General features: G+C 41.5%; 1 protein-coding gene across 5 annotated transcripts in view; it reads right to left on the bottom strand.

Moving 5' to 3' along the window:
* Positions 1-965: 965 nt before the first annotated feature.
* LOC130905657 (gastrula zinc finger protein XlCGF57.1-like) overlaps positions 966-24,399 on the bottom strand; it is a 189,320-nt gene continuing 165,886 nt past the window's right edge. For 2 of the 5 annotated variants that reach the window (XM_057819236.1, XM_057819239.1), the window contains exons 3-4: positions 15,962-16,339; positions 966-3,415 (exon numbers count right to left, since the gene is read on the bottom strand). In XM_057819236.1, coding sequence (XP_057675219.1) covers positions 1,857-3,415; positions 15,962-16,339 — 1,937 coding nt within the window. In that variant the 3' untranslated portion in view covers positions 966-1,856. Of the gene's footprint in view, positions 3,416-9,775; positions 16,340-24,399 lie in introns of those variants that run through there. The other 3 variants (XM_057819242.1, XM_057819238.1, XM_057819241.1) reach the window with 3 other exon arrangements.

Raw genomic sequence — 24,399 nt, 5'->3', positions numbered from 1 at the left:
CATCATCTCTATCATTTCAGGTATAATGGTTGACCATTATGTACTAATTTAGCCCTGTTGTACTTAATGAATGCATTTTGAATATTTCATATTTAATTTAGCAAAAGACCGTTTTTTGTCATGACCATACAATTTATTTAGCAATTGGGGAAAATACTAAGACAACAAACAAAAAAATATCCTGTAATATAGGAAAAGAGATAAAAACGATGACATTTTGCTGCTCTCTGTCGCATTTTCCTCGTTCTGAACCTTCCTCCTCTATTAGGCTGAACTTTAAATCAGCTGAAATAGTTACTCTGCCGACGTCATCACCCAGATCGCGGCACCAGAGTGCCATAATGACAGGAGTAGCTAAACGGCAGATTGAAAGACTTATTTCTCGTCATCTGTGCTTTGCCAAATTGTTGTATATCGTCGAATCGTCTCAAAATGATTTTAATTCACATTATATAGGCATCACATCCATTACGTTTTTTTCAAATACCATGTTCATAGAGATGGGCAAACAAGAACAGCTACCTGGCGTAGCAATAGCAGAGCATTGTTTCCAGTGTTGTCACAGATTACTTGAAAAATTAAGTTAATTACTGATTACGCCTCAAAAAAGTAATGTAGTTACTTTACTAATTACTATATCATCAAAGCAACTAAGTTACTTTATCATTTACTTTTTACCAATTTTTCTCCCTTTGCCGCCTCAACATAAGAATGACAACAGGATAAACGTAATCGCATGTATATATATATACCGTGCTGGCCAAAAGTATTGGCATCCCTGCAATTTGGTCAGATAATGCTCAATTTCTCCTAGAAAATGATTGCAATTACAAATGCTTTGGTAGTAATATATTCATTTATTTTGCTTGTAATGAAAAAACACAAAAGAGAATGGAGTTTGTAAAGTCAGCAGAAGACACTATTAACCCCCCCCCCCCCTTCATCCCTTTCAATTAATTGACCAATTGCACAACCTTAAGAGCGTGTATGTCATGAATGCTGGGTCTTGTTAGTTTTCTGAGAATCTACTGCACAAACTGTTAACTATATATATATAATTGTAATGGTTAATAACAAGTGTATATTCCATAATATCAGAACAGAATTTGCAAAGTACATCTAAGTATTGAAATAAATACCTTAAAATGTATTCATCTTCTGATCTGCTGGATGTATTTTGGTGGAATGCTGGCCCAATAGTTTTGAATGGTAAGTGTCATCTAGTGGTGAAAATTGTACACAACAAAATCTCTGCTTTCAGCATCCCAAAAGACTGTATTTTTAATCATGTGCAGATTTGTTTTTGTGTTTCTTCTATCCACAAACTCTCATCACATTGACTTTTTCCCTTGCAACATTAATGCCTAATTATTATTTGAACACTTACATTGAATGCCTTCGTCATTGCATATAATGTACAACAAAATGGAAGTGGTACTCAAATTGACAGGCTAAACACAACTAATAAAAATCGAGAAAAAATAATGTCAAAAAGAAAATTATTCACATTCACATTATGCATCAAGTTGTGTCAACACGAACACTCACTGATGGGAGTTGTAACACGAGGGAGAAAGTGGATTATTTTTAGAGGACTTTTACTTTTTTTTTGTAAAAGTAAGGATTTTTGGAGTTAGTCTGGCCATTCGGAAGCAGTCTTTTAGTTCCACAATTCAGTGTTAGTAAGAGAGAGTACTGAATAAATAATGACAACTTGAGTTAAATCAGGTGAAGGAATACTTTTGGCAATGGTGTGGATGAACATCTTGCAAGGATTGGACAAAGCACATGTAAGGCACCCAAAGTGCATATCTTTATCAGGATTTGAGGAAGCTCTACAGAATTCCATCGTCCTGTTATTGGCCACTGCTTCTCACACCAAGACACACGTGTATCTTAATCTGAGCCTTCCGAGTGAATCCTTGACCACAAACTGAGCAGGAAAAAGATTTTTCTCCAGTGTGAGTTCTTATGTGTGTTTTTAAGTTGCTTTTTAAAGAGATTTTTTTACCACAAACTGAGCAGGAAAAAGGTTTAACTCCCGTGTGAGTTCTTTTGTGTCTTTTTAATGTTTGCTTTCGAGTGAATCCTTGACCACAAACTGAGCAGGAAAAAGGTTTGTCTCCAGTGTGGGTTATGGTGTGCATTTTTAAGTTAGCCTTTTTAGAGAATCGTTGGGCACATACTGAGCAGGAAAAAGGTTTTTCTCCAGTGTGGGTTCTTGTGTGTTGTGTTAAGTGTTCCTTCAGAGTAAATCTTTGACCACAAACTGAGCAGCAAAAAGGTTTTTCGCCAGTGTGAGTTCTTGTGTGAATTTTTAAGGTGCCCTTGAGACTGAATCCTTGACCACAAACTAAGCAGACAAAAGGTTTTTCACCAGTGTGGGTTCTTGTGTGTGTTTTTAATTGGATCTTGCGAGTGAATCTTTGGCAACAAACTGAGCAAGAAAAAGGTTTTTCTCCAGTGTGGGTTCTTGTGTGTATTTTTAAGGTGCTCTTGAGACTGAATCTTTGACCACAAACTGAACAGGTAAAAGGCTTTTCTCCAGTGTGGGTTCTTGTGTGTTGTGTTAAGTGTTCCTTCAGAGCGAATCTTTGACCGCAAACTGAGCAGACAAAAGGTTTTTCACCAGTGTGGGTTGTTGCGTGTGTTTTTAAGCGTTGTGATTGAGAGAACCTTTGACCGCAAACTGAGCAGGAAAAAGGTTTGTCACCACTGTGGATTTGTGTGTGTCTTTTTAAGGCGCTCTTGTAACCGAATCTTTGGCCACAAAATGAGCAGACAAAAGGTTTTTCACCAGTGTGGGTTCTTGTGTGTTGTGTTAAGCCTTCCTTCAGAGTGAATCTTTTATCACAAACTGAGCAGGAAAAAGGTTTTTCCCCAGTGTGGTTTCGTGTGTGTATGTTTAAGGTGCTCTTGTGACTGAATCTTTGACCGCAAATTGAGCAGACAAAAGGTTTTTCGCCAGTGTGGCTCCTCATATGCCTACGACAAGAATACCTATTGGCAAAGGTTTTCCCACACTGAGGGCATTTGTCTTCACTCTGAGCTATCTTATGACCATCATCATTGTAAGGATAGAGTGACGTGGCGCCATTTCTATCTGATGGAGCAATGAAAATGTCTCCTTGCAATCCTTCTGTTGTGCTGCTGCTGCTGCCGCCACTTGGAGGTTTCGCCCCACCGCTGGCCTCACTCGGACCATCTTCACTCATCAAGGGCTCACCAGTCGACCTGGTGATAATACCTTCCTCTTCTTTAACATATGGCAGCTCTTCCGCCTCCTTTTTGATTGGAAATTGCTTCTGTTGACAGGGCTCTGGCTCCTCCTCTTTGATTTGGGGGAGCTCAACATCCTCTCTAATGCCAGTAAATTGTGGCTCCTGCCACTCAGCAACAAGATATCTTCTGAAACCTGCAAGACACAAGAACACAAAAGATAGAAGCTAGTATGAAAACTGGAATGATTCTGTCACATTCTGCTGCTGGTCAGATTGTTTTGTTACAGAGCGGTGCGATGAGTTCTCGACGTGGTAACTGAATCCAATTCCTCGTCTTTAAACATGGCTGATTTGTGTACACTACGCCCAGAGCCTTGTAGAAAGAGAGTTGCGACACTCCCATAGGGATCCATTAAACTATTTGACTTAAGGGTACTTCCGGGTAATGGAGCCAGGATAGTTCCAAACATCGCTTTGACGAGAGCGGACCCCATTCATATGAATAGCAGACTGTCAAGTAAATTCGGAAGTTAGTTGATAAAAAAAGGACCTCTTTTGAATATTCAACTGTCCGTTTTTTTTTTTTATCAGAGGCGCTTTATGATTTATACAGTGCTGGCCAAAAGTATTGGCACCCCTGCAATTCTGTCTGATAATGCTCAATTTCCCCCAGAAAACGATTGCAACTACAAATGCTTTGGTAGTAATATCTTTATTTATTTTGCTTGCAATGGCAAAACACAAAAGAGAATGGGAAAAAAAATATTAAAAAAATAAAATTAAAATCTCCAAAAATGGGCTGGACCAAAGTATTGGCACCCTTTCAAAAATCATGTGATGCTTTTCTAATTTGTGTAATTAACAACACCTGTTACTTACCTGTGGCACATAACAGGTGGTGGCAATAACTAAATCACACTTGCAGCCAGTTAAAATGGATTAAAGTTGACTCAACCTCTGTCCTGTGTCCTTGTGTGTAGCACATTGAGCATGGAGAAAAGAAGGAAGACCAAAAAACTGAGGAATTGAGAAGTAAAATTGTGAGGAAGCACGGGCAATCTCAAGGGTACAAGTCCATCTCCAAAGACCTGGATGTTACTGTGTCTACCATGCGCAGTGTCATCAATCAGTGTAACACCCATGGCACTTTGGCTAACCTCCCTAGATGTGGAAGGAAAAGAAAAATTGATAGGAGATTTAAAAGAAAGATTGTGCGGATAGTGGAAAAAGAACCTCGACTAACATCCAAACAAGTTCAAGCTGTCCCGCAGTCCGAGGGCACAACAGTGTCAACCCGTAATATCTGTCAGCGTCTGAATGAAAAGGGACTCTATGGTAGATAACCAGGAAGACCCCACTTCTGACCCAGCAACATTCTGGACACCCCGCATACACCAATTTATGTATACATTTTTATTATTTTTGTGGCATTCCTTCGCAGGTGAGAGAGAATCCTTATTCTATGTTCATCATTCTTGCGACTGTTTCCCACTGTTGTTCGTATTGTCCATTTTATTTGTCTGTTTGGCAGATATTTTCTCTAATGTTATATATTCAATGATTAGATTTTGCCATTGGTTAATGCTAATGTTTTGTTTTTCCAATTATACAATATTGTTATTTTGGCTATCGTTAACTTGCTAGTAGTGGACGGGTTTGATGGTTAGAGATATTCACTGTATTCAGATCGCCAAGCAGACAAGAGTTGGAGACAATGGAATCCTGCAGTTCAATAGGAAAGAGAGTTTCTTCGTCACCTGTGACTCTTGCACTGATTTACATTGCCGAAGAGCATTAAGGTATGTGTCTGAGGTATCTTTGTTGCAGCTTGTACATTTATCTGATTGGGAGCACCCAATTTTGTACATTTTAGATTGAATATGCCATTTGTGCAGTATTTTCAACTGTATAAGTTGTAGGTTCTTATTCTTTGTCATTGAAAATGTATTTTGACAGATGTTGGACCAATAGTTATGATCTAATGTTACCGAAAGTTCGTTATTCCATTTTTCGATTGGTAGACAAGTAGAGTTGCTACATGAGAAGGCTTTATATACTTTTGAAAGTATTTTTATTTGTTGAGGATGGATGTTTATTATTTTATTTACAAAAGGTGGTGGATCTAACGTACCCTTTTAGTGATGGGAATTTGCTTCTGATGGCTGCCCTGATTTTACTGTATTGAAGGAAATTGACCCCTTTGATCTGAAAATCCTTTGGTATTTTTTCATATGACATGAATGCATTATCTTTAAACAAATGCTGTAACTGGGGCTAGTTGTGATTGTCTAATTTCCATACCTCTCCACCAGGCTTTCAAGGTACATGCTATCATTGGGTTTTTGAAGCAGCTATGGTGCTAGATACTAGAACTAATAAAGGGGAGGTTTGCCAATTGTATTCGGTTGCAGTCTGTTTGCTCTAATTCTAGCCATGACTGTTGTTCAGTGTTAAGATGTAACCACCTAATAAGATATTGTATTTGATTTGCTATGTAATAGTGTTGGAAATTGGGAGCCTCTCGACCCCCCTCTGGTTTATTTCTTTGCAATTTGGCAAGGCTAATTCTGTTTTTTCTTCTTCTTATGCGTTAAATATTTTAAGGTATTTAAAAAATTTAATTACCGCCCATTAACGCGATAAATTTGACAGCCCTGATATATACAGTGTATCACAAAAGTGAGTACACCCGTCGTCTTTCTGCAGATATTTAAGTATATCTTTTCATGGGACAACACTGACAAAATTACACTTTGACACAATGAAATGTAGTCTGTGTGCAGCTTATATAATAGAGTTAATTTATTTTCCCCTAAAAATACCTCAAAATACAGCCATTATTATCAAAACCCCTGGCAACAAAAGTGAGTACACCCCTTTGAAAAAACGTACATTCGTAAATGTCCAAATTGAGTACTGCTTGTCATTTTCCCTCTAAAATGTCATGTGACTCGTTACAGGAGTGCTGTCAGCATTGCTGCAGAGATTGAAGAGGTGGGGGGGGGTCAGCCTGCTAGTGTTCAGACCATACATCAAATTGGTGTGCATGGCTGTCACTCAAGGAGGAAGCCTCTTCTGAAGACGGTACACTAGAAAGCCCGCCCGTCTCATCAGACCATAGGACATGGTTCCAGTAATCCATGTGCTTTGTTGACATGTCTTCAGCAAACTGTTTGCAGGCTTTCATATAAGCAGCACAAAGACTACTTTTAATTGTGTCAAAGTGTCATTTTGTCAGTGTTGTCCCATGAAAAGATACACTTAAATATCTGCAGAAATGCGAGAGGTGTGGTCACTTTTGTGAAACACTGTAAATGTCACAATCACTGCTGTCAGTTCCAATACAGCGCTGCTTGTGCTTGGAACTACAGTGGTACCTCTATCTACATATGAAGTTAATTCGTTCCAGGACCTTGTTTGTGAGTCGAAATGGTCGTATGTTGAGCAGGATTTTCCCAAAAGAATACATTATAATTCCATAAATCCGCTCCACATCCCGAAAACCTACACTAAATCCCTAATAAATACTGCTGGTACTATTGCATACACCAATTACACAGAACAAAACAAATACATTATGAATAAAAAACAGGAATATTAATATAATAATAGTATCTGTAATATTGTAATGAATCCAGTTCTAATGTGGCGAATGTGGCTTGGTGTACCTGAATGCATCTGACATGACAGAGTGAGATAGGACTTTATACTTTCACTTTGTTTACTTTGTTGTGACAGTGTGTTGCTCAAGTTTATGGAATAAATGATTAGAAACCCGACGGAGGTGGTGATTTCTTAGACGATGTTACCACAATAATAATTGTCACCTTAACTTATTAAGACTGGCGAACGGAGGTCGTCGGAGGACCGTTGAGAGAGACATTCTACGGCCGTATTGTCGAGCCAGTTCACGGATGCGCACACCACGCTCATATTTTTTCATCATTTCCATCTTCATTTCAATGGTAAGCATCACCTTATTCCTTTTTCCACCACCTGCACGAACATTGTTGGAACCCATGTTGATTTCTCTCATAAGAAAACCCGCCGTGCGTCCATCTTGCGGTAAAACAAAAACTGCTGCGCTGTCATTAATCATCGTATTTAGAGCATGTCGTCGAGTGTCAAAACAAATGGGGAGTTACGTCGGATGTTGAAAATATCCTGTGTCGAAGCGATCGTATGTCGAGGTACCACTGCACTCACAACTACATTAACCCCACGGGACCACCCGCGGCAAGATCAGAGAGTGTCACAACTCTCTTTCTACACGCCTGTGACTCCACCCCCCCCCCCCCCCCCCTTCCTTGGTCATCAGGCCCCTCACATGGTGTCAACTGGAAATATAACTAGAACTAGCCCTGCAAGCAGGACTGAACGGGCCCTCGCGGTATGGCGCAACTCGGAGCTCAGGCAAAGTGGGATGGCATGCAGGTCAGGGCGGTGGCAGTCGACAACAGACAGATATCCAGGCAGATATATTGCATGTCTGAATGTTCAGAATTAGTGGCGAGACAAAATGGCAACGGTCATTATGACTTTCCTATTGGACCCCTCTGCTTTAACGAAACAAAATTGTTCATCAGGCACCTTAACACATGTCTTAAGGCTCCCCCGATTCAGGTTTGAGGTCAATTGATTTTTGTCTCCGAGAAACAGGAGCCTTTCTCGTTAATTAAAAGGGTGTTTCCTGTTCCCACTAGGGGGCGCCAGGCGTAATGGGTAATATTTCAATAAGGTCATGTGCAGGCTGAAATACCTCACATTCATGCCAGATATGAAAAAGATTGCACCTTCAATCAGGAAGTTATTAGTCATTTACTGAATTGGCGTGTTGTCAAAAATACGCCGCATTTGCTCCCCTGCCCAGGTCAGGCCCGTGAATGAAATGTCACCATTTTGATAACCTAACATCTCATATGTGTCATGAACAGTCTGACCAATTTTGAGAAGCACTGAACTTACTGCCTCGGCGTAATGGTCTCAAACGTGCATGCTGGTTTTTGACTAAAATGCCATGTTCTGCAAGATTCAATCCATAATACCCGATTTCCTGTTGGGTTTGGAATATGGGTCAAGGAGACTTTTTGGAGCAGTTTTGCACAACGTATTCACTCCCCAAATTTCATCACTCTACGTCGAAAAAAACTAATAGGAAAGGCCTTTTTTAAAAATCGAAGGGGGCGCCACTGAGCCATTTTATTACATCTTTTCGCAATGTTGCTAAATTCATTAAACTTATATGAAGCCACATGTATGTGCAAATTTTGGTGCGTTTTGGAGCATGTTCAGACCTTTAAATTGGCCATTTTGAGACAAAATGCCGAGGGTCTTTTCACTTTCCTGTTTGGGTACTGCTACATCAACGAAAACTCAATATTTTTCATCAGATACCTAAAGACATGTCTTAAGGCTCCCCTGATGCAGGTTTGAGGTCAATTGGTGTTTTTCACCAGGAGGAGGAGCCTTTCTCGTAAAAAAGGGTGTTTCCTCTTCCCACAAGGGGGCGCCAGGCATAATGGAAAATATTTCAATGCAGTCATGTTCAGGTTAAGACACCTTACAAGCATGCCAAATATGAAAAGGATTGCACCTTGTATCAGGAAGTTATTAGTCATTTACTGAAATTGGCGCGTTGCCAAAAAAACACCCGACTTTGGTACCCCGCCCAGGTCAGGCCCGTGGACGAAAACTCACTATTTTCACAACTTAATATCTCATATGTCTTACACCAATTTTGAGGAAGATCCAACATACTGGCTCGGCGCAATGGTCAGAAACGTGCATGCTGGTTTTCCACGAAAATGCCATGTTTTTCAACATGCAATCCAAAATATCCGATTTCCTGTTGGGTTTGGGAATATGGGTGCTTAGACTTTTTGAAGCGTTTCTGGACAACGTATCCACTCCCCAAATTTCATCGCTCTACGTTGAAATACATCAAAGCAAAGGGCATTTTTAAACTTGCAAGGGGGCGCCACTGAGCCATTTCTTGATTTTATTTTTTAACGTTGCTAAATTATCAAAATTTACGCGAAGCCACATATATGTGCAAATTTTGGTGAGTTTTTGAGCATGTTCAGGCCTTCAAATTGGCCATTTTCATTTGCCATGAAAAAATAATAATAATACTCCTTCGAAGAACAATAGGGCCTTCGCACGCGAAGTGCTCGGGCCCTAATGATAGCACCAACATATTCATAGTTGGTGTGGGGGTGGTGTTGCTCAGTGGTAGAGTAGTTGTCCCCCAGCCCAGAGGTTGTGAGTTCGATTCTCCGTCCTGATGAATTTCTCTAAGTATCCTTGAGCAAGATACTGAACTCTTCATGCTGCGTCACCAGTAGGTGGATGGCGATGTAGTGTAAAGCGCTTTGAGGGCCTTGAAAGGTGGAAAAGCGCTATAAAAGTATAACACCATTTCGTGTATTTGCTGTTGTGCTTCTTCTGTCTCTCTCTCCTTTTTTTCTTCTGTCCCCCCATATCCCCTTCCTGTTCGCTGCTTTCTCCAAAGAGACGAGGCACGTTGAATGATACAATGGGAGTATGTCATGTTACTATGTGAAAAAAAGCAGTGCCTTTTCACTAAGCTTGAGAACGATAAACCGATACGACTGGATATCCGGTTTTACAGGTGAGAGATACAGCTGTATCAATAGTAAAGTTACCATTCGACAGTAATTAGCCATTAAATATTCAATGAACCGATAGTAGAGATAGAATTCGGCTATTGCGAGCACAAGAATCGGCTTCTAATGCCTAGTTCAATGCACTGATAAAAATGTATCTTTTATTTCACATGCTGCGCTTGCGTCAATCACTACACAGCGCACTTAGACCAAGACCGCACGCATGATATAATATTGACAAGCACTACTCACAGTCGTGGTTGCCTCAACTTCCCATGCATTTCAGCGGAACCGCTACTAGTCGCCGTCATTACCCGATCGTCACAGGCGTGTCATAACAACGCGAGAGCTAACAAAACCACTGTAACGCACGCTCCGTAGTGTTTTCTTCAGAGCCCAAAACGAAACTAGTAGTGGCAACGAAGCAACATGCTAAAACAATGGACAGTTTGATCACCGACGCCAGCTACGTGCAGCGATTGATTTTCAACGCACCCAGGAAAACAAAAGTCGGACTTTGAAGTGAATGAAGGCTGCCAGATCTGTTCGAATGGGACAGAGCTTGTGTGAAGTGTGGAGTGGTACAGAGATCTTGAGTTTTTAAACCTGAAAAATAACCCACTACAACGGTGGAAAGAGCGGCATATTGTTTCCACGAAACGCAGTCTACTTAAACATGAACAAGTGGATTAGTTGATCTTCCTCAAGAAAAATCTGCCCTTCAAAAAAGATATTGACAGTGATGAGGAATAAAAAATGTGGAAGCACAGTTGAGGCTTTGACTGGGGCATTATTATTTGATCACCAAGAAATTATTATTAAATTAAAATTAGGATTCATCCAATATTTTCATGCTGCTGTGATTTTTTTTTTTCTCCTCCAGGAAGCCAAACATAAAAAATTAAGCGGCGGAAACCCTCAACACTATGAAAAAAGCATTGCAAGTCAGTCGCCACCCAGTTTCCCAAAATCAAGAGAGAGTGGGTCGAGTCATATGATGACCCAAGTGATGCGGTGTCCAGTGATGACGACTGAAGGGATCCTATGAGGCCTGCCAGATGCTGAATTTCTTCCGTCTGCGACATCAGATGATGATGACTTAGGAGAAATAAATGCAGCAAATTTTGATGAGATGAAATCATAAACTAGTCATATATACAGTACACATTTTTAAAAGAAAAATCTACCTTCACATTTTAATGATAATGCATTATTTTTGTATAGAGAACACTTAATGCTACAGAAAAGAGTAAATACATACAGGGTGACCCAAAAAAAAGTTTACAATGCCATAATACAACTTAAATGCCATGTTTATTCAGCTTAGAATTAGAATTTAATCACAAATTATACATTATTGTAAAGAACATGTACAGTACACTCTATTTTTCAATGTGTCCTCCCTTAAGTGTCACAACAGCCTCCAGGCGCCTGCGGAACGCTTGACAGGTCTTCTTTATGTAGGATGCTGTCATCTTTTCCCAAGATCTAACAATGGACCTCTCCAAGGCTGCCACAGAAGTTTGTGGCTTCTTACAGGCACTGTCCTCCACAGTTGCCCATATGCTATAATCCAGGGGATTGAGATCTGGACTCTGGGGTGGCCACATATCACCTTGTCAATCAACTTTTTGGTCCGCACAGATCCGCACTTCCAGACCCAGGTTTTCGTGAGGCTGTTCCAGTATCTTTCAACTTCTTTTTAACTTTGTAGACTGCACATCTGGATATTCTCAGATTTGCTGCAATCTCAGTAGGTGTCAGACCGGCACGCAGCAATTCAGGTACAGCTAAAGTTTTCTTCATTTTCAGCAGAAGCACAGGAATTGTAGAGACGAGAGATTACCGGCTGCATTGAGTGACCTTAACGAATCACTTAAGCATGACAACCTGTTTAGATATGTTTCAATGGCTTTTAAACAAGCAGTCAACTGAGTGTAAACTTTTTTTTGGGTCACCCTGTATTTCCCACTGCCACAATCATTTTTCAATGTTGCGCTAGTCCGTTGCTATCCTAACTTTGTGTTGCTTACTAAATTTATGTTCTTTGATGTGTGCCATGGTGTGTTTGGTATAACTTAGCTTATATGTTGTGTCACTATCTGACAGCGAAAGCTGATGCTGATTCAACATAAATCTGGTATCATTTATTATTGTGGCCTATTGAATTTTTTTCAGAATGTAGTATAATTACAATATATTATATACCAATAGAATACATTAAACAGTCAACAAAATGTGTCAATGTTGTTTACAATTTATGGTTTTATTTTTTAAATGTAATTCATGCCCCTGTCAGTGCTTCAGCCTCCTGAAGTTTGGCTCTCACGTCTGGGATCTCCTGACGACACAGGTATGCTCTTGGAAGGGTATTTACTTGACGGTTTACAGCAACACCTGGAAAATAAAATCGTTTTGACATTTATTTTGAAAAATCAATAACATATCATTCATTTAGCCACATTTGGGCTAGCTTTACCATATTTAGATCAGTAGGAGCTGTCCCATTACCTAATATCCAGTTTTAGCTATGTGGAGAGCGTGGAAAAATATACAACCATGCATTCTCTCTAATAAATAAAATCACGATGCTGGATTTAGGCTTACCACTCACTCTCCCGTTCGTGAAGTGTCGAGCTGTCAATTGGCGTCATGACGCTATCTGCTGTGTCAAGTAAATCACCGTCATCTGACGCCTCAGGTTCAAACATGTAGGGATTAATTCTAGTTCATCTTTCCTGGGAGCCTTTGCCATCGGTAGCGTCACGAAAGAGCGATCCTGAATGGTTACCTTTGGTGAAAATATCACTGACATCGTTGTTGCTGCTATGCTAGCTGTGGGTTGTCTTCTGTTGCCTACGTCACACTTCCGGGTTTGCGAAGGGACAATTAACGGAGTGCAAAAAAACTAAAAAAAAAAAAGCAAATTATCCTTGCAATTACGTGTTGATAATGTCATGGTTGTTTTGACGAACTCGTCCAAAGTTTATATTCGTAAGATTGCACCAAAATCCGGAAAGGTCTTCAGTTGCCCTTTAATGGGATCCTCGATCTTAGAGACATGTAATCCTTAAAAGATAAATGTTAGTATTAGTTATAATAATTTGATATTAAAACCCCTCTTAATGTTTTCGTTTTAATAAAAATTGTAAAATTATTTTAACTGATAGGTCGCCATTCTTGTTGACGTCGCAGTACGTTGACGTCACATGGCTCGCTGCCGAACTTCCAGCGTGTCACTCGTAAAAAAATTAATTTTTTTAAACGTGTGACTTGTTAGCTTCCCCAACATAACGTCAGTTCTGCCCTTCCAATTTGAACCACAGCTGAAAAGTGAAGAGCAGTCCAGCACTATCGGACGTTCACAAGATGAGCAGCAAAGGCAAAATGCAGAGCAGGAAATACCTGATGAGACAAGAGTTGGGCAAAACTGGTGGTGTACTCGCGGCAAGGGCGTCTCAATGAAAACGGAGCAAGAGTTGTGTATGCTCCGGTTTTTGTTAGCAGATCTTCAAGGTGAGCTATTGCGTGGTCAAACTTATTCCAATATAATTATGTAGATTGTAGGGCTGCAGCTATCGAATATTTTAGTAATCGAGTAATCTACTGAAAATTCTATCGATTAATCGAGTAATCGGATAAAACATTTTTTTTTATGTAAAGTATAAATATAGATGAGAAAACAAGACATTTCATCTAATATTGAAGCATTTTCAGTCAATGTCTTTATTTTCGATGTACATTGTTGAAAACAGCCAACAATTGCATCTCAAATATATAAAAAAATAGACTAATTCACTGCTTTCACTCAAAAAACTTTTAGATCTTATAAAAATATATATATATTTCTTACCTAAAAATGTCATTACGCTTGATAACACACATCACTTAAAAGTTAGGTGTTTTTCCCCACGTGTTTCAATTGAATTTCCACTTGTGTCAAGCTATAAGTTCTAGTTAAGCTTTAAGTTAGCCGAAACTGTAAGTCCTGATAGGATTTTGAGTTTCTGCAGTGTTCAAAATAAATGCTGTGCTATATTGGAGCACCAGTGCTACTTGGTGTTTTATCCAGCACTGACAACTGAGCTAAAATTGACAGTTAGCATTATTAAGTTTTTATTTTACACCCTCATCACTCTACAGCGCTGTTTTCACAGATTAAATAAAGCTACGTTAGCCACGCGTCGACAGTGGTCATAATGAATTGAAACCTAGCTCTCCGCAGGGATAACGTTACGTGAGCGAGTGACAGAAAAATTAATCTTATTTATGAGCGCTGAGAAGTGTACTGCTTTAAGATGGTGGCTGTTTTATTAACGCCGCCGAGTCGGTCATTTCATATGTAGTTCTACATACATGTGATATCTATGACACGCATCAGAAGCTACCTGCTACCACCGTAGCAACATGCGGGCATAGTTTTTAGCAACGTTGGCGCAGTTTGTAACGGCTGTCGGCTGCAGTAAGGTATTTTGTTTATTGCTTCTTCCTCTATGCACGTGACAGCTGCACGTGACAGCTGGCAAAATTAAACGATTCCTCGAGGTAAATAAAATTACTCGGATCAGTTTTTAAACTCGAGTTACTCGAGTTGCTCGAGTATTCGTTTCAGCTCTAATTATATCTATTGTATGTATTGACATTCTTTAATCTTAATTGAAAAAATATTTAATAAGTCCACTTGCAAAAATTATAATATTAAGGTATTGGAATTTAACCCCTAAAATAGGTTCCAGCACCTCCACGACCCTTGTGAGGATAAGCGGCATGGAAAATGAATGTTTAGCCATGTTTATTTACAAAATTAAACAGGGCCAAATTAGATTTACATTTACCAACACACCAATTTCCTTTATTATTGTAAATCCACCCACATGTGTCTTAGTGCATGCATATTGCTTATGACTTGACTTGGGGATCATGTTACACCTTTGTGTAAATCACAGGATTGAGATTACTGGTCTTACTTCTATAACACCAATGGTCGCCTAGGACAGTACGGTCAGGGAGGCCCACATCTTTATGACAGATGACATCAAACACGACGATCAAACAAGGAAGTCAGTGAGTTTACAACAACACAGAGCCTGTCAAGGATGAGCACAAAAATGACAGTGAAAAGGCTGACAGTGTGGAGTCCAAGGTAGGTTTTATTTATCAGGCTTCCTAAGTGTGTTATGAAGGGTCTGGTTTTTTAATTTTGTTTATGTTATTACTTACTATTTCTATTGCTTCCATTCGTCAGAATATATCACCATATCATGGTTTGACAATGCTGCCCAACAAGGCTCAACGTTGCTTCTATGGCTCTGCGCACGGCAAAGGAGCGAGTGATTGAGAAGCCCTTGGAAGAGCCGTGCCACTGGAAAAAAAACCCTCCACAACGCCAAGGAAATGGTTGAGTATCTGTCCGAGAAGCATGGCATGGCACTGAGGTAACATACAAGTCGACGTGCCCTTTCAACCAACGACTATGAAATGGCAAAGATGGAAATTATCTTTAATAAATACATAAAATAAAGTTTCTGTTACAAAATGTTGAGGTGTTGGTTATTTATTATGTACCACTTTTTTTTTTTTTTTTTAATGAGAAACTTAAAAGAAAATTTCAAAGGTCTCAAAAATGTCTTTTTATCTTACCTGACTTGATCATTCTTTTAAGGTGTCAAAAAATGCTCTCCTGCTCATAATTTATATTCCCCCGTAAAATAGAGATTTTAAGCTTTCCAATGATGTATCACACATGCATAAAGGACAATTTTGGAAATTTTGGCCAAATTGGGGGTCTCAGAGCAGAACTTCAAGCCACCTGAGTGTTTTCCGCCATATATATTGAGCTTTCCAATGATCTATTACACATGCATACTGACATTTTTTAAATTTGGCCAAATTGGAGGTCTCAGAACAGAACTTGAAGCCACCTGAGTGTTTTCCGCCATTTGCTCATCTTTCACACGATCAGCTTGTTTTGCAGATGGTCACTCTACACACTCTTCTGTTTCATTGTTTCGACATACATGTGTTGCACGCCACCAAATGACAGTTCTTCTCCTTGGATAGAGCACATCAGACAGCGCCCCGCACTCGCCTCAATGTGAGTAACTTGATACTCACAGAACAGCGAGTGTGGTTGAGCAATGAGGTTGTCTGCTTGGGATCCTTCTGTTGAACTGCCGCTGCCACTCGGAGGCTCCGCCCCTCTTCTGGCCTCACTCGAACCTCCATCTTCACCCTTCAAGGGCTCACCCGTCCACTTGGGGACGTCCACCACCTCCTCTTTAACATATGAAGGGTTCTCCTCCTCCTTTTTGAGAGGTTGAGATTCCTGCTTCTCTTCAATAAGGGGGTTTTCAACTCTAATGAAATACTCTTCCTGCTCCTCTTTAATGTGGACAAATTCTTCCTCCACCTTGATGTATGGAGACTCTTTCTTGTCCTCTTCTCCTATGCGAGCAGATTCCTGGAGTTCAGGACGATGCACTTGACTGACATCTGCAAGATCAATACCATAATCACACATGGGCGACATATTATTTCTCCATTTGCCATATTCAGTCCCCCAAATATTTATTGCTTCAGAAATGTTCCTTCCTCAGATACATTCGTTAAGAAAGAATGGAAAGACTTTATGGAACTTAACGATTCCCCAAACATCTCACCGTCATTGCTTTGGGAAACAGGAAAATGCGTAATTCGAGGCAAGATTATCTCATATTCATCATATAAAAAAAAACAAGAACAGAAGCTGGAAAACGAATTAGAAATGAAAATCAAACAACTGACGGAGGAATTCGCCAATAATCCCACAGACAATACCACAAAAGAACTTTTCAGCGCCAAAAAACGGCTCAATAGTATTCTGTCTAAAAAAACTCAGTTTCTGTTACAACAACTACGATATACCAATTTTGAGCATAATAACAAATCCGGGAAATATTTAGCAAACCAACTTGAACGTAACAAAGAAAAAACATTAATTACAACAATACAAGATTCAGCCGGCATAGTAACACAATCACCAGAAAAAATTAACGAAACTTTCTATAGCTACTACAAAAACTTATACTCAGGGACAAACGATCATAATGAAGACATTGACCTATTCGTGAATAATCTTGACATCCCCCAAATAACTGAAGAAAGCCAACAATTGCTAGATACCCCACTTACCCTCGCTGAATTATGGAATGCCGTAAAGGACATGCCAAAAGGTCGCGCACCGGGGCCCGACGGGTTCTCGACATCATATTTTAAACACTTTTGGAATATGCTGGCACCACTTTTCTATAGAATGGTTCAAGAAATCAGTGCCAAGGGTCAAATTAGAGACAATATGAACACTGCAGTAATCAAACTACTGCCAAAAGAAGGGAAAGACCTAACCCAACCAGCAAACTATAGACCAATATCCTTAATGAATACAGATATTAAAATTATTGCAAAGGCTTTAGCTACTAGATTAGAACAAACTCTGCCCACTATAATTCATTAAGACCAGACCGGCTTTATTAAAGGACGTAACTCTACAAACAATATAAGACGCTTGTTAAATCTTATTAATATTGCACAGAATTATAAACAGAAAGCAATTATCCTCTCTTTGGACGCAGAAAAAGCATTTGACAAAGTCAACTGGTTTTTTCTCTTCAAAGTTTTGGGAAATTTTGGCTTCGGTGAGCCATTTATCCGCTGGATAAAAATATTCTACAACGCCCCAAAAGCCACTGTAAACACAAACGGGGTCATTTCACAAAGTTTCTGTCTTCAAAGGGGAACTCGACAAGGCTGTCCACTCTCACCCCTATTATTCGCTCTATTTATTGAACCATTAGCAATTGCAATGAGACAAAACGCTAATATCAAAGGGATCTGCTCGCACACATCGGAACACAAAATTAACTTATACGCAGACGATATACTTTTATATCTAGAAAAACCAGAATCCTCCCTACATGAGACTTTTGAACTAATAAAGACATTTTCACAAATATCAGATTATGCTATAAATTGGTCAAAATCAATTATAATGCCCTTATCAACAAACTCATGGAATCCTGCAAATCAAAATCACAATATTCCAATAGGGAATATAAAGTATCTTGGAATGAACATTTCACCAAAACTTAAAGAATTAACTAAACTAAACCATACACCCCTCCTAGCAAAAATATGTGAAGATTTGACACACTGGAATAATCTACCCATCTCACTTTTGGGCCGGATAGCAACAGTCAAAATGAAAGTATTACCACAAATAAACTATCTGTTCTCAATGATCCCCTTTAAACCCACTCAAAAATGGTTTCAAGACCTAGACTCAGCCGTCACAAAATTCTACTTTAAAAACAAGAAAAACAGAATTAGCCTTGCCAAATTGCAAAGAAATAAACCAGAGGGGGGTCTAGAGGCCCCTAATTTCCAACACTATTATATAGCAATTACATTAGATAATAACTATTGGTCCAACATCTGTAAAAATGCATTTATAATGACAAAGAATAAGAACCTTCAGCTTATACAGTTCAAAATACTGCACAGATGGCATATTACTCAATCTAAAATGCACAAAATGGGGTTCTCCCAATCCGATAAATGTACAAGCTGCAACGAAGATACTTCAGATACATACTTTCATGCTCTTTGGCAATGTAAACCAATACAAGATTTCTGGGCACAGGTAACGAAGAAACTCTCTTTCCTATTGAACTGCAGGATTCCATTGTCTCCAACTCTTTGTCTGCTTGGCGATCTGAATACAGTGAATATCTCTATCCATCAAACCCGTCCACTACTAGCAAGTCTAACGATAGCCAAAAAAACTATATTGTTGAATTGGAAAAACAAACAAAACATTAGCATTAACCAATGGCTAAATCTAATCATTGAATATATAACATTAGAGAAAATATCTGCCAAACAGACAAATAAAATGGACAAATACGAACAACAGTGGGAAACGGTCGCAAGAATGATGAACATAGACTAAGGATTCTCTCTCACCTGCGAAGGAATGCCACAAAAATAATAGAAATGTATACATAAATGGATGTATGCGGGGTGTCCAGGGAAGTTGTATGCATCCTTCTGCAGCTGGAAACTGGACATGTTTAAATCCGAACTGTTTTATACACTCCCAACAGCATGTAATAAATAATTTTTCTTCCTTCACAGTTTAGTCGGTCAATGGGCTTATTTTACAAGGATACTCATAGACAATTTGGTTTCCAGCTACTGGGGATCATATGCAACTTTTTTTTGGAACACCCTATATATTACTTATCAGACTTGGAACAATTAAGGAACTATGCGTAAATAATACACTTCACTGGTCCTTGGCATACATCTAATGGTGTTTGATAAACCTCTTCTTCAATCAGCTTTACAGGTGGAGTTTGTTGGCGTCCTGCCCTGGGCCGTCCCGCCGCCGGTCTTGGCCCCCGGGATTTTCGGCCGGGGCTTGTCTGGTTGCGTCTGGCTGTGCGGGGGGTCCCGTCGGGCGCGCGCTGGTGTCGTGGGTGGGTGCGGGGGCCGCGCGGGTGCCGGTCAGGGGCCGCGGCCCTTCCCCGGCCGGCCGGGGTGGGGTGGAGTTGGGGTGGGGGCCGGGGGGTGTATGCGGCAGCCATGGTTCCCTCCCAGGTCCGCTCGGCCGGAGCCGCGTCTCCCTGTACCGGGTGCCGGGGAGGTGCCCTCTGGTGCCATACCGCGCGCCCCTCTTGGCCCGGGGGTGGGTTGTGGGGGGTGCGCTTCCCTCCCCTTGGTCTGTTTCCGGCCCTGTCCGCCTCCCTAGGCCGCGGCGGCCGCGGCTGCCCCCCGGCCGGTGGGGTCGTTGGCGGGGCCTCTTGGGGCCCGCGGGGCCTAGGGTGAGGCTCGCTGTCCCTTGCCGGTGGGATGAACGCCCCCTGGTCGCCGGCACTTGGTGTGGCGCCTGCTCGGGGTGCGGGGTGGGTGCTCGGTGGGTGGGAGGGGGGTGGGCGGTTGCGGAGGCGCCGTGGGTGGTGGATTGATCGGGGCCCTGACGCTTCTTCCGCCCTGGGGCCGGTGGTTCTGGTGGACGGGGCCACGCCCGCGGGAGCCTGCCTCTTAACTCACGCACTTCTCACTTCGGCACTGTAAATATTTTTCACCCTGGCACTTACATGCTCATACATTTCTCCGGGGAGAGTTGGGACGGGGCTTTACAGTCCCAGCCCGACTCCCCCCTGTTTTTAATGCACCACACACCAAGGCTGTGGGATGGTTGGGACCTGTTGGGATGGGTGGGGGGGGGGGGGGGGCTGCCTCCTCACCACAGGCCCCGCCATCCCTGCACCTTTTTTAAATGCACCACAGACATCATACTCCACAGGAGAACTCCGGCAAAGGGCGGTGGGACGGGCGGCTGGACAGAAACTCCATGCTGCGGTCCCACTGCCCCAAGCCAAGTTCTCCTATTTTAATGCATACATTGCACTACCCTCCCCTCACACCCCCATCACGGTGCTGGGTGATGGCTGCCAGTCGGGAACCTGGCAGCCACAGTAATAGGGTGGTAGGTGGGTCCCACACTTTTTCTATATGGCGTGGCTCCCGGGGTGTGGCCTCCCCTCTGCCTCGGCTGCCGGCCGCGGGAGTGGGTTGGGGGGTCGGGTCTCCGATCTTGCATCGCCCCGTGGCAGTTCCTGGGCGTTCTCCTGCCTCCGCCTTCCCCTCTCTTCTCTGGCTGGGCATCCGCCCTGCGCTCCGTCGCGGGTCGCTGGCTGGGCGCCGGTGTATCAGCGGGGTGTCGCCTGCACCGGCGGGGGACCCTGCCTTGCCTGGGGCTTGGTGGGCCGCTGGGGGTCCCGTGGCGTGCCGTGCCGGTTGGGGGGCTGTGGCTGTGGCTCGTGGCCCGGGTGGGCGGGCGGGGGTGGGTGTAGGCGTGGGGTTGGTGATGCATCCCCTCCTGCCATCCCTGAAGGCCGGTTGATGGGCGCGCGGGTGGCCCGGGGGACCACCCTGGGTCCCCGGGGGGGGGACGGTGGCTCCTTTGCTGGGCGGCGGGAGGAGGGATGGGCTGCGCGTGGCCCCCCCACCCCCCCGCCCGCCCGCCCTCCCTCCCCGGGCTGGCTGGGTGGGGGCCGTGGCCCTGGTTTGGCGCCCGCGCGGTTTCTCCGCCCGTCTGCGTGGCTGTCGCGCGCCCGGTGGGGCTTGCGTGCTGCTGGATGTGGTAGGGCATGCTCGGGTTGGGGGTTCCGGAGCCGGGATTGGCGATGCGGCGGCGTAGGGTTGGTCGCCAACGGGCTTACACTCATAAGAGATTCACACGATTACTGGGTTCTAGATCACAGAACTGATTTGTGTACACTCTACCCCTTTCAATCACTTAGCTTATAGTCTTATAGACACCCCCACCCCCATTCTCCTCTTTCACTGGCCAATTGGCCCCCACATGGTGTAAACCGGAAATACATCTCGCTGACGATAGCACCAGCATATTAGTAACTAGTTTAAATGTTCAATGTATTTCTTGTTGTTGTTTGTGTATGTTTCTTTTCTTTCTTCTCTTGTATTTCTTTTCTTCTGTCCCCCCATAATCCCTTCCTGTTCGCTGCTTTGTCATAATAAAAAGGTATTTTGAATGATCACAATTGGAGTATGTCAGACTCTCCATGTGAAACATTAAAACTGTTCAGAATCCGGGCACTTAGACTTCCATTCTCTGTGTCAAACAGCTGAACAGGACAGGTTTTTAAAAAAAAAAAAAAAAAAAAAAAAGAAATGTTCCTCCGTGACGATTTTGGATCTAATCTTGTTGCCATCCAATATGACACAATGTAATTCAATTTGTTTGACATTGTTTTTTTTTCCAATAAGTAAGACACAAACAAACAGTGGGGGGATGGGAATCTGAGTGTCCTTAAGGCCTGAACAGTTTTAATACAGTGCTGCTCGAAAGTTTGTGAACCCCACAGCGATGGTCAGATTTTTTGTAAAAAAAACTAAAATAACCTTATTAAATGTTAAGTTATACCCAAATCCACAATACTGACATTCCAAATAATAGACTGAAACAAAAGAAATAGTTATATTGTCATTCTTTATTACCTTGGTCTTTCCAAGGGAAAGAACAAGGTGATGCTGTTCTGCAACTTTATCGTACTTATTTTTATTACCTTGGTCTTTCCAAAGGAAAGAACAAGGTTATGTTATTCTACAACTTTATTATTATTATTACCTTGGTCTTTCCAAGGGAAAGAACAAGGTAATGCTGTTCTGCAACTTTATCGTACTTATTACCTTGGTCTTTCCAAAGGAAAGAAAAAGGTTATGTTATTCTACAACTTTATTATTATTATTACCTTGGTCTTTCCAAAGGAAAGAACAAGGTTATGTTGTTGTACAACTTTATTGTACTTCTTTATTATTTCTTTCTTTATTATTACCTTGGTCTTTCTGAAGGAAAGAACAAGGTTATGTTATTCTACAACTTTATCATTATTACCTTGGTCTTTCCTATGGAAAGAACAAGGTATTGTTATTCTGCAACTTTATTCGCCTTATTATTATTATTACCTTGGTCTTTCCAAGGGAAAGAACAAGGTATTGTTATTGTGCAACTTTATTGTTCTTATTATTATTATTATTATTATTACCTTGGTCTTTCCAAGGGAAAGAACAAGGTTATGTTGTTGTACAACTTTATTGTACTTTTTATTATTACCTTGGTCTTTCCAAGGGAAAGAACAAGGTTATGTTGTTGTACAACTTTATTGTACTTTTTCTTTATTATTATTATTATAATTGTTGACGTTTTTTTCGGCGCGCCGCGCAGCCCGAACCGTACCTCCGATCGGTACCGTTCAAGTATCGGCACGACCGGAATTTTCGCGCGACGATGGGAATTTTTCAAACGGCCCCGAAAAATTTTCCGTTCGCCCGTAAACGGCAAATTTCCGGAAAAAAAAAAAGTTTCAAAACGCTACTTGTCCTACAATTTTTGACGAAATCACATAATTTGGACATCAAAAATTCCGGGACGGTGGGGGGCATAAAGATTGTATACAGAATTTGGAAAAGATTTACGGTTCTCCGGATATTTGCCAGAAACTATCCCATTCATTTCCAATGGGAAAAGTTCCCATTCACTTTCAACAGTATTTCCAATGGACTTTACATTGCATTGATGCCATTGGCGGCCATGCATGTCGAATCTATTGATGCCAATGTACTTGGATTCATTTGACTATATGGATGTCGATGCCATTGACGGCCATGGACGTCCAAAATTTTTCCCATTCATTTTCAATGGGGAAAAAACAAAATTACCCCAAATCAACAGAAAATGACCAGATATCAATAGGACGTATATCCCAAACGTCCCCAATTCCATTGACGCTTATGGGGGGTGCTGCCATTGACGTCCATGGACGTCCAAAATTTTACCCATTCATTTTCAATGGGAAATTTTTTTTTTTCCCCTAATCAACAGAAAATGACTAGATATCAATAGGACCTGTCCCCCAAATGTCCCCGATTGCATTGCTGCTTATGGAGGGTGATGCCATTGACGTCCAGGGACGTCCAAACTTCCCATTCATTTCCAATGGCATTTCTTCATGTTTGTTCATTCTTTTGATGCCAATGTACTTGGATTCCATTGACGCTTATGTAAGTTGATACCATTGACGTCCATGGACGTCCAACATTTTTCCCATTCATTTTCAATGGGAATTTTTTTTTTTTCCCCAAATCAACAGAAAATGACTAGATATCAATAGGACGTTTCCCCCAAATGTGCCCGATTGCATTGCTGCTTATGGAGGGTGATGCCATTGACGTCCACGGACGTCCAAACTTCCCATTAATTTCCAATGGCATTTCTTCATGTTTGTTCATTCTATTGATGCCAATGTACTTGGATTCCATTGACGCTTATGTAAGTTGATACCATTGACGTCCATGGACGTCCAAAATTTTTCCCATTCATTTTCAATGGGAATTTTTTTTTTTTCCCCAAATCAACAGAAAATGACTAGATATCATTAGGACGTGTCCCCCAAATGTCCCCGATTGCATTGCCGCTTATGGGGGGTGATGCCATTGACGTCCATGGACGTCCAAACTTCCCATTCATTTCCAAAGGCATTTCTTCATGTTTGTTCATTCTATTGATGCCAATGTACTTGGATTCCATTGACGCTTATGTAAGTTGATACCATTGACGTCCATGGACGTCCAAAATTTTTCCCATTCATTTTCAATGGGATTTTTTTTTTTTTCCCAAATCAACAGAAAATGACTAGATATCATTAGGACGTGTCCCCCAAATGTCCCCGATTGCATTGCCGCTTATGGAGGGTGATGCCATTGACGTTCATGGACGTCCAAACTTCCCATTCATTTCCAATGGCATTTCTTCATGTTTGTTCATTTTATTGATGCCAATGTACTTGGATTCCATTGACGCTTATGTAAGTTGATACCATTGACGTCCATGGACGTCCAAAATTTTTCCCATTCATTTTCAATGGGAATTTTTTTTTTCCCCAAATCAACAGAAAATGACTAGATATCAATAGGACGTGTCCCCCAAA

This window comes from Corythoichthys intestinalis, chromosome 17 (genome assembly GCF_030265065.1).
Source record: "Corythoichthys intestinalis isolate RoL2023-P3 chromosome 17, ASM3026506v1, whole genome shotgun sequence".
NCBI classification, from domain to species: domain Eukaryota; kingdom Metazoa; phylum Chordata; class Actinopteri; order Syngnathiformes; family Syngnathidae; genus Corythoichthys; species Corythoichthys intestinalis.
Note: the sequence above shows the minus strand (reverse complement) of the source record. Positions and strands in the feature narration are given on the sequence as shown.